Genomic DNA, 17057 nt, shown 5'->3' on the forward strand with positions numbered 1-17057 from the left:
CTTTTCAACCCTGTTATGTCCCTCCATTGGCACAGAAATGCAAAGTGCAAAGAAATGAAGTGACATTTTTTTATAAATCTTATAAAGAGAGATTCCTCTATTAATTAACAACTGTGTACGCTAGTTTCTTGGCGTAAAATTTGGTTTAGTAATAGAAACATGTTACAACGAGAGCTTTCGTTTTCATCGAGTGAGGACAGTGATGAGGAATCCAACAAAGGAACGTAGAAAGACAGGATTAATTTTCATATTCACTTCGACGGAATTTTGCGAGTGTTTTCGTATTATCCCAACACAAGCTGACTATATTCTTCAAATGGTCGGCCATTTATTGAAACATGCAATGAAAAGAAGTTAATCCCTTTCCGAAAAGAACAAATTCTTATATGCTTACATTGGTTAGTAAGTGGTGCCCAGCTGCATGGTGTAGTAGCAATGCATGGGACATCAAAATAAATTATTTTCAGAACTGTTACCAAAGTCGTAGATATTATACAAATGTAATATTTTCTAACGTAGTACGTTGGCATGATAATCCAAATAATATAGCGACGGAATTTCTAATGAAGGGTGAATTTCCTTCTGTGTGTGGATGTGTTGACGGTACTCTCGTTAATATTGATGCTAGACATCATTTGAGAGATTATTTTTAAAGCTGCCAAAAAAGGATGTCCCGTTTCTCCTTGACAACTTCCAGCACAGCCAGCTTCTTGTAATAATCTTTCTTTCCCATAATCAAAACTTTAAAACGAACGGTACCACAAAGTACCGTCTAGTTCGCCGCAAAAGGTAAAGCATTAAAATCATGGAGTATTGTACAGTTTGCCCATGGAATAAACTTGATCGGATCACTCATTCACAAATACTTTTAACTTTGCGAAGGAATTTAAAAGTAAAACCTAGATAATGGTGGGACAGAAAGACTTTTAACTTTGCAAGAATTGAAAAGTGAAAAGTGCAAAGTTGAAATTTGAAATGTTCGTTCGTGGAACAGGCCCCAGATTGCTCATATTGAGATCAAAATTGACGCTCTTTTCTGTTACTATTTGAACAATATTGATATTGACACAAGAAGTCTTCTCTGAGTAAACAGGTGGAATGGATGTATCGTAAACAGAGAGAACAGTTCCGTTCCTTAAATATCCAGAGTGTCATCGAAAATTATACTCAAATATTTCGCTTCATTTATCTCATTGATAAGCTTTCTTTGTATTATTTCTTCACATATATACAGAACTTCAATTTTTTAAATTATCCATATGCTTATTCAAGGAGTTTTCACAGACATCATTGTAGGTACGTCAAAAACCTAAAATTTTCAGCCTTCTTTTCAAGCCTCGACGCTATCTATATCGCCTCGCAAACAACATTTTTTTCATTATTGAAAAAAGCTTATCTGTTTACTTTAATTTCTTGTTTCCCCTGGCCAATGATCTGAGATGCCATGCCCTCTTCTCTGCCATTTCCAATTGCCATAAACCGCTCAGTAGAAAAACTAAGTTTTCGTGATAAACAATTGCCTGGTATTTTTAAATGCATCACCATCCTTCCACTTACAGAATGGTTCTGTCACCAAACACCTTAAGTTCTGATTACTGCCTTAACCTACGCCTTGATTATAGCTTTGGAATGCAATATCGACAGTATGCCCCGACTTGAGCTTTTGAATATGTTAGCCATCTATCCAACCACTTGTCCTGAAAAACGAGTCTTTAAGTCCCATACAAATATACAGGAAACACACATAATTTATAGTCTGTCCACATCTATCTAACACATCTACAAATATTCATACACTTTCTTGATCCAACAGGCCTATGTCACTACCTGTACTAGTGTTCCGTATCACCTGTGCCAAGGAAATTTTCAATAAGACCTTCAAACTCATCAGTCATGACTAATGGAATTACCTAGCGAGCTGGCCGTGTGGTTAGGGGCATGCAGCTGTGAGCTTGCATTCGGGAGATAGTGGGTTCAAACCCTACTGTCGGCAGCACTGAAGATGGCTTTCCGTGATTTCCCATTTCACATCAGGCAAATGCTGGGGCTGTACCTTATATAAGGCCACGGTCGCTTCCTTCCCACTCCCGGCCCTTTCCTATACCATCTTCGCCATAAAACCTGTCTGTGTCGGTGCGACGTAAAGCAGATATACACTTCAACATTTGGCTTCATAGTTTGTATTTATCTCGGATTAGGTATGTAAAATTCGAAAATAAGTTCTGTTCAATTTTATGTGTCTGTCTGTCTGTCTGTCTGTCTGTCTGTCTGTCTGTCTGTCTGTCTGTCTGTCTGAACATCACGGAAAAACGGCTTGACAGAATCTCGGTATTTAAGTTCAGGAATACTTGGAGATTTCTCTAGGCTGTATATCATAGCTATATGGATGTAAATATATTAAGGGGACCAGAACAGGAAATGTTAAATTTCTCCGATAATATTAGCATTATCGAAAAACTGTAAGTTGAAAAAACTGTTTAAAATACAGTATATCTAGAGGACTTGTGGTGCTCCGCAGCATTCGTTATAAATAGGTCAGGTAACTGGTCTTGATATGCTCGTCGTAGTCATGTTTTGCCTGTCATGGTTTTATGAGCACTTAATAAGAAGCGCGTTATAGCATGCCCTGGTTCGTAGTCAGAATTCATCCATTATGAAGTCATCATGCCGTCTGTTTGGTAAAAATATAACCTTGTATTCACTTATTTTATCCTGCAGTTCTTGATGTAAAGCTTGTTATTGTGTCGTAGAAGGCAATGGTGTTTTTAATCATAGTTCTTCTATATAGAACGGTTGTCATGTAAGCTCATATGTTAGTCTCGAAGGAGCGTTTCTTTTTTTGCCAAGCAGAGAACGTTTATAAGATACATGGGTGTCACTCTTTTTCAGTGAAGCTAGGTTATCCTTCGATAGGTGCTCCCAGATAATGTTTACGGCACATATCGTGATGGGGTCTGTTTGTAGGTAGCTGTATGTAAGTTATTAGGAACGCTCTGCCATCTGTTGAATATATTTGGAATCTGGGAAAGGTTAGAGAATCAAAGAGTATCTAGCAGGGAATAGTATTCTTCCGTGATCAGGGGAAGTGTATAGTCTGTGGCTTGACAGGAAGTAATCAAACATGGCTGCATGCAATGATATTAGAATACTAAGGATGAAAATCACATATCAGAATATTAATTAAAGTGTTCGTAGCTTAGCAACCTGCTAAGTACAGAATGTATTGCGGGTTAGTGTAAGCATTCGCCTGAAATTACTGGATTGAACATTTAATGATTTGATTTTATTATGACTCAAAGTTGGCTGAACTTAGAGACCTACCAATGCCCCATGATTTACCGGCATGTAATTCTGGAGAGAATAAAGCAAAAATGAAGCAAATCGGTTCAGTAGACGGGACGGACGGATTTACCCATTTTTTTTTTTTTAGAAAACACTTTTAATTATAGATTACAGGTCATTTGTGTTCTGTGATTTTTACTTAACGAACAATTGTTAATGTTCCGAGGTTTTGGTGGATCAGCAGAGGTGAAAGAAGGTGCGGGCTGGAATGGGTCTAATTACAAAGCCGAAAGATGCATTAAAATTTCACTAAAGGTTATATTTTCACAAAATACCAAAACTTAACAAGATTTAACAAGGAGTTTTAGACTCAGCCAATAACAACAAATCAACCAATAACCAACAATAAGGTCCAAGATCAGGAAGGTCAGGATTTAGAAGCAATTTAACATATTTTCACTAGGTGAAATAACAATAAAACAAAAAAATCAAGTACAAGTATGATTTTCCAAACTCAAACACAAGTTCAGGGATCTTTACACGTTCTGGCGGCAGTGAAGAAGTGCATGTGAGAGAGCTCCGTAAACCACCTAGCAAATCAGCAAGTTTAACTGCAATTCGTGTGTACTAGGTCAAGTTTCGTAACTAAATAACACTCAGTGGCTACATACATTCATTCACAATGTCTCTAAAGTCATTGAACAAGCGGATTTCTTCATTCGCAGAAAAGCTAAACGACATCCAAGCTCGCTTCGAGAAAGCAACGCGCGCCGCCAACAGCAGTGCTACCAACCCCGGCGATGTTTCCCTAGACGCACTCGCCCTAGAGTTCCAGTCTTTCAGAGCTGCTGTCACCGAGGAGCTCAAGGAGGTGAAGTCCGAACTTACCCAAATGCACAACCAGATCTCCAAACAGGACGACCTAATCGACGAAGCAGAGCAGAACAGTAGGAGAAACTGCCTATTACTCCACGGGGTGGCAGAAGCTCCGAACGAGGACGTCTATGACAAGGTGTTCGGTGTTGTGAAATCCCACCTAGGAATAGACTTGACATTGGACAATTTAGATCGCTGTCACAGGATTGGGAAACCAAGGAGAACAACAGCTTAGGTAGTGACGGGAAAGAAGAGGCCCATCATAATAAAGTTCACGTGATATCAAGAACGTGATCGTATCTGGCGTGCAAAGAAATCGCTGAAGGGATCGCTAACAGCAACGAGAAAGGACATACTAAACGCCGCGCGTGACCACTTCGGTCAGAAATCTGTATGGACTAAGGATGGACGTATCATTATTCTAAGCTCTGATGGGAAGAAAATTTAAGTGACCACACGAGCTGACCTTAACAATGTTATTCAAGCAGCTAGGGGGTGAAACAGTGTGAAGTAACGACAATGTGGATTAGTTTAAGTTTGTATTATAGTGTTTTATTATTGAGTGTGGATGTGATTGAGTGCATGAAAAGCCGGCGCGATATCAGAGGAAATACGCAGGTAAGAAGCATGTATTCTTCTTGGTATTCTGCTTTGTGTGATGAGTACTGTTATAACCACTACCAGCTGTGGACCTGACTGTCCCACTACCCCTAACCTCTCCTATCCGAGAACGGAGACACCCCGCTGCCAAGGCTCATTAGCGAAAGTATTTCAGGCCAACGCACGTTCATTGAACTGCATTCATTTAAATTCTCAATCCCTACCTGCTCACCATGAGGAGCTAACAGCTCTCCTTGAAAACAGTAATGTACACGTAGCTTGTATCAGTGGGAGTTGGTTACGCGCAACTATCCCTAGTAGTATGGTACACATAACGGGCTATAATATTTACAGGCATGACCGAATAGATAAAAGAGGTGGAGGAGTAGCCTTGTACTGTAGAGATGATATTAAATGTAAAATCGTATGCACATCTGCCCACTGTCCTGACCCGAGACCTGAGTTCATTTTTGCCGAGATAACTGTGACAACAGTTAAAGCCCTAATAGGAGTTGTTTATCGGCCACCACGGGTAGGTCACCTCTCAGACATTGAAGACATCCTGCAGAGACTGTCACCTGCTTATGAACATATTTTAATATTTGGAGACTTCAATACTAATTTACTGGAACAGGCTGGAGATACAAAGCAACTCTTAAGTATTTTCCAGACGTGTGACATGACAATATTTCCACTAAAACCGACAAATCATACCTCATCTTCACATACACTAATTGAATTAATGGTCACTAACAACCCACAGAAAATAGTATCACATGGACAAATTCCTACCCCTAGCATATCGACACATGACTTAATATACTTATCTTACTCGCTCAAAGTACCGAAGTGTAAGTCCAGATACATCACATTCAGGGACATTAAACATATAAACTTAGATCATCTGAGAGTTGACGCCTTGAATAGTCCTTGGGATGACGTAATAATATAAACGGTATCGATAAGAAAGTGGAAACTTTAAGTTTACTTATACTTGGTCTCCTTGATAAACATGCACCTAAGCGTACGGCCAAAGTCTCCCGACCTCCTTCTCCATGGCTGACCGATGACATTAAACAAATGATGTCTCACCGTGACGCGTTACACCGGCTCTACAGACGCATACACTCTTCCAGAGCGCTTGAACAGTATCGGACACTTCGGAATAGAATTAAAGTAATAATTTGAAATAAGAAATTTTCTTTTTACAATCACCTGGCTGGAAATTTAAATGTGTCAAACACTTGGAAACAACTTCGTTCCATTGGAATTGGGAAAGCTTTGCCCCAGCCCTGTAATCCAGACATCTCTCTGGAGAGATTGAATGCTCATTTTTCTGAAGTAAAAATTAAACCGGAAATACACACAATATCACAGACTATAAAATCTCTTCTGAACCAGCCACCGCCAAATAGGCCATTCTTTGAATTTCGCGAAGTGAAACGCGAGGTATTATCAATTACATCATCTGCTGTAGGACCTGATGAAATACCCATACTCATAATACAACACATCATTGACATTATTCTTCCTGCCATTACTCATATATACAACACGTGCCTCACAAGTGGCCTCTTTCCAAAAATGTGGAAAAATGCCATTATAAATCCTGTTCCCAAAACTTCCTCACCTGTACTTATAACAGATTATCGACCTGTTTGCATACTTTCGTCTCTCTCCAAGCCTCTTGAACGCATAGTACACGTGCAATTAACCGACTATTTAAATAAATACAAACTACTTGACCCTTTACAATCGGGTTTCAAAAAGGGACACAGTACGACCACTGCCCTGCTGAAAGTTACAGACGACATGAGACGCGCTATGGACGAAAGGCAGGTGACGTTACTTACACTTCTTGATTTTAGCAGCGCTTTTGACACAGTAAATATAGACGTACTGGTTGCTAAATTGAAATCGCTTCACCTTAGACAGACAGCTCTAGAATTCTTTCTCTCATATCTTACGGAACGAAAACAACGCGTAATTATTCAGAATAGGTCATCCGAATGGGTAATGAAACTTTCAGGAGTACCACAAGGCTCTGTACTTGGACCCCTTCTCTTTGTTATCTATATTAACGATATATCGACACGGCTAAGACACTGTAAATACCACTTGTATGCTGACGATCTACAGATCTATTACCATTCCAAAATTTCAGACATCAATCAAGCAATAGGTTATATGAACTCTGACTTAAATAATATCTGTGCATACGCTCATGAAAACTGTATTTTAATTAATCCATCAAAATCTAAAGCTATTATTGTTGGGCAGACGAAACAAATCAGTGCGCAAAAAACAAAAACATTCCTCCACTAACTTTATCTGGTAAAATTATTCCGTACGAAAACTCGGTAAGAAATCTTGGTGTAATTATAAACGAGAATCTTAACTGGGGAGAGCACATTACAAATATCTGTAGAAAAGTGTACGCGTCCCTTCACCCACTAAAATATCATCTAAATATGCTGCCACTAAACATGAGAATTAGGCATATAAATACTCTTATCCTCCCTATATTTTCCTACTGTGACGTAGTACTAATTGATGCCACGAGAGAACAACTAAACCGATTACAACGTGCTATGAATTCGTGTATTAGATTTATCTTTTCCTTACGCTATGATGTTCATGTTACCCCTTATTATCGACAACTTTCCCTTCTAAAATTTGAACAATATAGAAACCTCCACGTGGCAGTATTAATCTTTCGAGTATTAAAAGAGAATATCCCATACTACTTATCTTCACAACTCAATTTCCTATCCTCTTTCCACCAGCATCTCCTCGATGTGGCCGCCAGGCTGAATGAATCTGGTAGAGTGAATGTGTATATGAATGTACGTATACTGTGCTTAGGGTATTTAGTGTCAATCAACTTTTAATTTGTAACGATAGTTTAAGACATGACTAAGAATATTTATAGAGTTTATGTTATTTAGTTTCATATTTTGTTTCTAGTTTGTAATGATAGTTTTAAGATAAGATTATGAATATTGCTCTCAGATGTACAATGTTAATGAAGTGTGGTTAAGTGTAAGAGAGGACCATGAGTCCTAACTTCGCCACTACAAATAAAGGGCAGAAAACCGCTTCACACAAGGAGCACTTGCTCCCACCTAACACAATCCGGCCTTCTAGAGGCACTTATCAAAATACAAGAAGGAGCCGACCCGCTCTCAATTTTTCAAGCCTATTAAAAGGCCATAAACGGACTTGACTACAAACTGCCCTCAAGGCACACTTACAAAGAAACAGGGATATCTTGTACCCATTCTACCGGGCCTTAGAGGACAAATACTAGGTTAATTTTAAATGGCCCAAAACGCAAAAGGAATGGAGGCGTGAATTAGCACTCCTAAATACACATCTTAAAACCCAAGAGGCACTAGGCCTATTGCACAGGGGCTAATCCCAATCTATGGAGGTGACTAGTATACAAAGTAAATTTAACACATTAAGAAGGAAGAGAAAAACGGTTACGAAAACGTAGTCACCTCAAATTCAAAATGAAGGGGAGCTCGAGAGGGTAAAGCACTCTCTATCTCCGAATAACAGTTGAAGATGAAGTTTTACAAGATAGGAAAAGGTTTACATGTTTTAAGTTATCGGTTACATATTAAAGGTTTCGAACCTGCCCCGCGGGTTAAACTGCTGAGCTAGCAAGGTGAAAAGAAAGATGTTAAACGGCCATTACCTTGTTGAAGAGCTGCTGCCCGAAGGAAGAGGCGCTTCCCGGCCCCTGCTATACTTCCATTCACTAAGCTAGATGTTGTTGAAGTGGCGAAGAGCCGAGAAAATCAGCAGTTTTAAAGATTGGAGACCTTTCATGAATAATAAAGACACACCCACTCAACTTTATTGGGTAGCTAAGAGTTGCACATGGAAGTTCGAAGAAGAAACCTCTGATAGGTGGAAAATTAATTACAGAAATTGCTGATTGGCTAAGTTCAAAACAGGCGGAAAGAAAGCTTGATATTGCCAACCCACAAATTAAAGAACAAAATTTAGCAAAGACCAAAACTTATAAATACAAAATTTCTTCAACAAAAGTTCTTTCACTTCGCACCAGGGTGCATGATCATAGTTTTTTGGGTAGAGACATCTGAAGCGAATGTCCACACTTCTTGTTCCATAGAGAACAAAACACGTTGAAATCCACATAGTATAGACAAGTTTGTAATCCCAAAATTTATAGTAGAGACCACTTCTGAGAAAACTTATGAATTAATACAGTTCTAAAAGTTCACAGTTTCTCCGGTAGAGGAGGATTTATTGGCGCAATATTTAAATTTGCGGTGTAGAGGTGTACCGCCCGGTACAGTTACATTTTTCACAAACCTCCAAATATTCATTTCATCTAATAATTGTACATAACAACAATATTATAGAACATTCATTTTTTTCAATATATATTTTTACCTTATGAGGTATAATCGTGAAGATATTCACGAGTGTACGTTTTATTTCCAAGTCCGTGAACGGTGAATATTGCTGACGTGGAAATACAGTTCGATCGTCGTAATCACGAACTAGCCGGTGACGATGGTGGTGGTGGTGGTGGTTGTGATTGTTTTTATAAACTTTAAAACCGCGTACTCGCTATCCCTTTTTGCTAAGGAAGATAATGAAAGATTATCGAAACCTGAAGGAAAACTTGAAGGTATGATGAGGTAATCATAAAAGAGGGGCTGGAAGCCTAGGCCTCGAACGCTTTAATACAGTGTGTCCCACTCCCAGCGCGGTCGGGAAACAACATGCATGTTCCGAGTGGTATATTGATAACCTCCCGCGTATTCTCTCACCGATATTATTGCATTTATTGCTTATCTGTGCACTCAGTAGTCTTTATCATGAGTATTAACCATTTTTTACAGGTTGTGTTCAAAATAGTGACCTTCAGCATTCAAATTTTCCTGGCATCTTCTAATGAAATTGCTATTCACACGCATAAGTTCTGCTAATTACTGTCGTTATATAGTTTTTAATTTCATTTATGATATGAGGATTATTTCTGTAAATTTAAATTTTTTAGTGCTCCCCACAAATAAAAGTCGCACACCGTAAGATCGTGGGAGCGGGGTGTGTGGGTTGGGATGGTGGGACAAGCCTTTTGATATTAACCTATCATCAAAAACCGCATCTATGTCTTGCAAAGTATCATGTGCAGTATGGGTTGTGGAATACTCCTGTTAGAAATAGTCATATCTTATCAACATTTGAAAAAAATGTGCGAGAATATTTGTGCGGTATCTCCCGAAATTTATGGTTTGTTTGAAGAATATGGGGGCCTAATAACCGTTCTACAGTTACAGCATACCGTGTACCAATTTTCTGGTCATGTAAAGGAACTTCAGTTCTCCAGTACCTATTGTTTTGTGAAGAAATATGACCGCCTTGTGGCTATGGCTGTGCAGTGTGTCAGCGTGAGGTTATGAATATACCACTCGGAGCGTGCATGTATTACTCGCGAAACTTTTAGTGATACCTGGACTCCCAAGTGCTGAATCGGCAGACCTCGGCAATGTTCGAGATTCGTATTAGCAACCTTTGAACACAAACTATGAATTGCCGTGAGACATCTGGCGTACACTTTACGTACTAGTACTGTTGTTGTTTACACAGCAAAGTCAAACTATAGAATTCATGCTAGGAACAAGATTCGCATCGAGAAATGTTATATAATGTTATATGTGTGTGTGTGACACAGTTGTTGGCTGAAGATAATAAAGGTTTAGAACATTCCTATCGATCGTTCATACTATCGATTCAATTCAGATTTCATTTCCATTCAAATGGCAGTGTTACCGGAACCGGGCCAGCTTCGTCCTTACTCGTCACCCCCGTACTAAGAAGTATCACTAAAAGTTTCGCGAGTATTACACATGTCGACTGCTGGCCCCGCTGGGAGCGGGACACGCTGTATTACCGAGTCGAAAGAATTGTATTTATTTATGTATTTATTAATTAAATTACTTATTTCGCGTGTGGCTTTTAGTGTCAGTAGTGTATGAGGACATGTTTGGCTCGCCATGTGCAGGTTTTCTGCCTGACGCCGACGGGCGACATGCACGTCTGGGTGTGAAAGATGATGATGATGATGAAGATGAAGATGATGATGATGATGGTGATGATGAGGTACGATATCGGCACATAACCTGCTCCTGTCGGATAACACCAAGGGTTCTAGGGTTTTAGTGCACTGGAGGCAAATATTTATAAGTCCTACAGGCTCTTACCTGTAGGTTCCTTACGCAATAGAACAGGAGCTTAAATCCTTTACGTACTTATCTCTAGGCTCCTTACGCAATGGGACATGTGTTTTATGAGTAGACTTGAATCCTTCTGACCTCTGCATGTGTATGTTTCTATGTTGATCTTTCAGGAATATACACAATTATATTTACTTTGTAGAAGTCTCCCACTTTCACTTATTGCCATCATAATATTAAAATGAATAACTTAAGTTTATTATAACAGTATTATGCAAATCTATTAGACTGCTTTGTCACACAGGGTGTTGTGGATTACGAAGGAGCCAGAAACATCCACGAGTCAGCTCAAAAGACGCAGAAAGCAGTGGAGTCACAGCAGTGGTCACAGGCGACCGACTTGTGGGGAGAGACGGAATTCGTAATCTCTGAAGAGACTTACGGAGTGGACTTCTATAATATACTGTATAAAGTTTCGTCATATAGACGGCAGTCGAAGCCTGCAGATATGCTGAGTAAGTATTACACACAAGGTCGAAACCCACCTTGAAACTTTTTTGACACAATCGTTGTTCTTTCAGAGGACAACGTGCGCAAAATCAACCTTCAGTTTTAACTGCAAGTCTCCAAAATTATGTGTTAAATCTCTCGTATACGTCAATGGGACGTCGCGCGAGGACTGGACAGATATATTCATTTCAGGCAAGAACTCAATAGAGCCCTCTGAACCACCCATTACCTGCTTACACACACTCTCTCATTGGTCACATCTATCAGACGCTTTAACACATGCACACATCTGAAGAGTGAGGGGAGTTGGATAAAACGGAAGTACGAGGATATCTAGCATGAACGAAACACACGCGGAGGGTAAGGTACTTGCTTCCCCGCTTGCCCACACGTCTTACTGGCTCTACAATGAAGGGTGGAACCACACGCCTCCTTCAAGACAACATACGTAATGTGTATGTCAACTCATTGAGGGTCAAATTCTCCAGTTTCCGTGTAATTCTTGTGTGCGAGGTCTGGCTGAAATGTTAGCGGTCTTGACTGTGACTTCATTATCAAATGGCATTGCGCTCAACCACTGTAAGAAAGAATGACCCTTATTTTCGTCAATATAGGCCCTGTTAAATACTGCTACTACTACTACTACTACTACTACTACTACTACTACTACTAATAATAATAATAATAATAATAATAATAATATTTGTTATCCTCAAAAAACCGAAGTAAAAATAACCTGGCATTAAATAATTATGATTATCAGAGACCCAAGGGCGTTAGGAAAACCGTTCCTATGAAGTTATTGTCAGCGCTGATCAAACAATTAAATGCCATATGTTGGTCTGGGATTCCATCGCGCACACTTCATCGCAATTAAATTACAGTTAATTAGTTGTTTTCCTCGATTAGGAAAATGTAATATAGCCAGAATGTTTAACCATAGGAACATGTCAATCAGTTCCCGAAAATGGAGTTGGGAGTGGCCTCTGAGTGCACAACGTCGCAAGCCACACCTTCTGGAAGACGAACACATGTGATGTTGTCTTGGTTACTTCTCCTTCATCCTCAGGGTTGGCCAAAATCTTCGCCCAAACGTTACCTGTCTCCTTTTCTACCCGGAATTTTTGTGATCGCGATTGTACATTTTGGTTGGAGTGGACGGCCCTGGTGACCAACTTTCCCAAGGCCAGTGTAAGGAGAGCTGCCCGATAGTCAGCAGTGGGGTGTTTTCACTGTTTTAGCAGAAACGTAATGGGTTCTCTGGTTTCAAAAAATATGTTTAAAGTAGATAACAGCGTTGTCACTGACACAAAATCCGGAAAAGTGGGGGAGAACAGAACTGAAAATATGTTTTAGAGAAGCCATTTTTACCTTTCTCTGAAGACAACTTTACTCTGCTTATTGATTTGTGGACCACATACAGTGGTACATCTTGTCATGAAGACATCCCTCCACGAACGACAATCGAACTGCTTCAGATTCCTCCAGGTACCACGGGCATAATTCAACCGTTGGACAAATTCTTCTTTCGGCAGTGCAAAGCTCTTTACCGCCTATTAACAGAAATTCTAACTTTGCGTAGTGATGATAAAGTTGAGGCTCTCTGCAGAGACACAGTCCTTAAACTGAATTCTTTCATACATTTTCAGTTATCCTCTCCACGATTTTGTGATATGATAAAATATTCATGGTGTGCAAAGAATTACATAAAAGAGCGATTTCCCGAGTTCGTAGTGCCAAATAAATATTGTTTGTTTGTAGAAGAAAAACCGTGTGAAGAACAGTACGACAAAGAAGTTCTAATTCGTTGTACTTGGTGTACAAAAACTTCTGTTATGACCAGGGCCGGCGACAAGGAGGTCAGGAGAGACAAATGAATCATTAATCCGTAATCGTTAAGGCGCTGAAGTCTAAATGGTCTGACACCGTGGTTAGCCGGTTCGAGTGTCGTTGGTTGAAAACATTTTCACCATCATAATGTTGGCCGGCAGGTGGTTGTATACAATTTCTAATCACTAGATTGCGTGCCAAAAGCCTGGATTAAATTCCAAACCTCTCCGCAGTGCTCATATGGAGTGAGGGCATATGACGCTGTTGATGGTGATTCGTCCGTCACCGGGCGAGTTTGCCGTGCGATCGGGGGCGCGTGGCTGTGAGCTTGCATCCGGGAGATAGTGGGTTCGAATCTCACTGCCGGCAGTCTTGAAGATGGTTGTCCGTGGTTTCCCATTTTCACACCAGGCAAATGCTGGGGCTGCACCTTAATGAAGTCCACGGCCGCTTTCTTCCAACTGCTATGCCTCTCTTATCCCATCGTCGCCGTAAGACCTATCTATGTCGGTGCGACGTTAAGCCACTAGAAAAATTATCGTCCGTCGGATGGAGACGTTAAGCCTTGAGCAGACCTCTTGGTGCTATTCGACAGGAGTAGACTATGTGCTGGCACCAGGTTTCACCCTCTTCCTGCTATCATATATCACGTCATTCATTTCATCTCATTAACTCCTCTGATGAGGTTGGCGTCAGGAAGGGCATCCGGTCATAAAACCTGCCACGACAGATTCATCTCACCTCATACCCGATCCCGTAGAGAAAAGTGACAAGGGTTGGACAAACAAACAAGAATACATACTTTTATTGTTTTAAAGGTGAAAAAACTGCAAGTTCGCAGTTCTGGTCTGAATTAACTGAGGTGGGGTGGGGAAACCGGGATTCAGGGGCCCGGACCCCTCAATTACTCAGGAGCCCCATAATCCTATCATCGGGCCTGGTTATGATCATACAATTTATGCCACTTCTTTCTGCCACACATCTGTGAGTGACTGACACAACTTCAGAGCGGGTTGAGAGACTGCATGCCATATACAGGCCCGTCACACCACAACTCCGACATCTGGCTCAGGGCTGTCCAGCTGCGCCACGCGTCATGCTTGCCTACCAGGATTCGATGTACGAATTCGGAGCCTTGCAGTTAAATCTAGAGGACAATTCTTCGCACGATATTTTCTTGCAGTACAACATTTGTGTAAAAAAATAATTCAGGATAGGTTTCGACCTGTCTTGCCTGATACTTTCCTTGTCAGGCGTGTTGTCTTAATATATGACTGATTTTTCTACTTTAAGCCAATTTACAGTTTAATCCCATAAACTGAAGTAAACATAATTCATGTAATTATCTGAAAGTATTTTCACAAACTGTCAGTCTTTACTTGTAACCCAGCTTCATGGGTAACTGGTTAGCACGCTGGCCTTTAGTCCAAGGGGTCCTGGGTTTGATTCCCAAACGCACCGGGCATTTCATCCTTAATTGGTTATCTGCGCGGGCTTAGACACTGGGTGTTTATGCCATCTTCAAAATTAAATTTCATTATAGGTAAGGTCCCGTCCTCACAGACGGTCAACAAGGGTTTACATTTTGAAACTACCTAATCACAGTAAGTAAGGGTAAGGGTAAGGGTAAGGAGGGTACAGAGGGTAAAATACACGAACATCCTTGTGACATTTAAATCAAGGTCTGATGCTTGGGTTAGTCCCGAACTAACGCTTCCTCTATTAGTCCTTTGACAACTCAGAACTTCTCTACATAATTTCTGCGTAGCAATTTAAACCCAGAGAGGAGTACAGCGATAGGCTTTTACATATCAGTGATGTCCCAGTTCGTTGCTAGCCTACCAGCCAGCAGTAACATGTCAAGTTCACAAGTCTAGTTGCACACGTAGGAAGACTGTGCAGCTCTTCTGTAGTTAGCTGGCCGGCCGCTGATTGGATTCCTAATCCAACTATCCTGGAAGGGATGAGATGTATTTCCGCAGGCAAGGTAAGTTAAGCTGCGCGTATAAGGAAAGTAAGAAGTGTTGCATAAGTCCAGGAGATGCAACATGGTATGTCGTAATCCACGTAATAATAATAATAATAATAATAATAATAACTGTGTCCTGACATTCTTGTCCACAGGGTATCTGTACGAACGACATGTGTTGAGGGATGATGACGCTGCTTTAGATGCTCTCATGAACGGTCCGGTCAAGGAGAAACTTGGAATTCCATCGGGCGTGACATGGGGCGGCCAGAGTGGAGCAGTCTTCGCCAGTTTAGGAGAGGACTTCATGAAGCCCGTCACAGATATTGGTGAGATTTTTTCCCTTGACCGTTAATAGTACTGTAGTCCTCTAGATCTGTGTTATTTCCTTAGCCGGTAAATGATTGTGTGTGTGCTGTACGTATCATGATATGATTCTACCATCCATTTAGTCATTCTTGAGGTTGGTTAGTTATTATATCATTGTAATATTGCAATTAGTTAGAGGTAAGGAAAGGAACTTGTAGTGAGGTACCAGCTGAATATCACCCAGAGAGAAAACTGAAAAACAAAGGTATGGAAATTCTTGTGAACTGAAAATCAGCACTCTCATCTGATGTTTGGTTCTACAGAGGTAATAACTGAGTGCGTGATCAACAGAAATTCCAATATTATCCGAAGTACACTTCCTGACACAAAAAAACTGAGCTGACTCTTGTACGGATGAATCGGCGTTAAAATTTTGTATACCTCATCCTACGCCATGGTCTTGTGTAATAAAATAAATACTGTCTTACCCTTTAAAGTAGGCTACAGTCACTCAAAAAAAGAATGAGTACATGATATTGTATAAGTTCTTTGCATCTGAACCTATACACTTTGTATTTAAATATTTGTAACAAGTGTCGGTAGAAGGGGGGATTCCTGGGATCCAAATAAAAAACGTCCTGGTGAACGCATGTCCTACAACGCGATGGTACTGAGGTACAGGCGTTGCACATTGCCATTACTATACTAATGCCGCCTGTTTGGTTCTCCGACAAGGCCACATCTGGAAGAGATGATAATACACACATACACACATGGGCAGTTGACAATCCACATGGTACAGTTGTCAGTAATCATTAACAGCGCTTTGGATGCAATGTGTGGTGTCATAAACGGATGCTACCCCGACTACTGAATGTATCATCGTATCTGACCTTGAGGGACCTCTGTACTACTGGAGTATTTGCTCCTTGCAGTTCGGCGCGCCATGTGGTTCCTACATGATGGGCTTCAGCGCACTTTACTTTGCATGTACGCCAGTTTATGGACACCTTCCCATGATGGTCGATCGGGCATCGATATCCAATGCATGGCCTTCCCAATCTTCTGACCTTAATCCACTGGAATGTTATCTGTGGGGATACATGAAACTACTCCGGTTAACGACATCGACGATCAGGCATAGCGTATCAGAAATGCGTGTGTAGCTGTTCTACGGGACCATAGAATCTTCGGGTGGTTTCGCCAATCCATGTTGAGGCTCATGGTGGACACTTTGAGCACCTTCCGTGACGTGGCTAATGTACGTACCGTAACTCCATCCCATGTAACTCTGTTTTTATTTATTTACAAGTTGCGTTACGTCGCACCGACGCAGATAGTTCTTATTGCGACGATGGGGCAGGAAAGGGCTAGGAGTGCGAAGGAAACGGCCGTGGCATTAATTGAGGTACAGCCCCAGCATTTGCCTGGTGTGAAAATGGGAAATCACGGAATATCATCTG

General features: G+C 40.7%; 1 protein-coding gene across 1 annotated transcript in view; it reads left to right on the top strand.

Moving 5' to 3' along the window:
- Positions 1 to 17057, top strand: part of LOC136874767 (retinoid-inducible serine carboxypeptidase) — a 78816-nt gene that overhangs the window by 39386 nt on the left and 22373 nt on the right. Inside the window, exons 5-6 of the mRNA XM_067148436.2 lie at positions 11281 to 11491; positions 15441 to 15614. Of these exons, the coding sequence (XP_067004537.1) occupies positions 11281 to 11491; positions 15441 to 15614 (385 nt within the window). The remainder of the gene's footprint in view (positions 1 to 11280; positions 11492 to 15440; positions 15615 to 17057) is intronic.

The sequence above is a fragment of the Anabrus simplex genome, chromosome 5, assembly GCF_040414725.1.
Source record: "Anabrus simplex isolate iqAnaSimp1 chromosome 5, ASM4041472v1, whole genome shotgun sequence".
In the NCBI taxonomy this organism is placed as follows: Eukaryota; Metazoa; Arthropoda; class Insecta; order Orthoptera; family Tettigoniidae; genus Anabrus; species Anabrus simplex.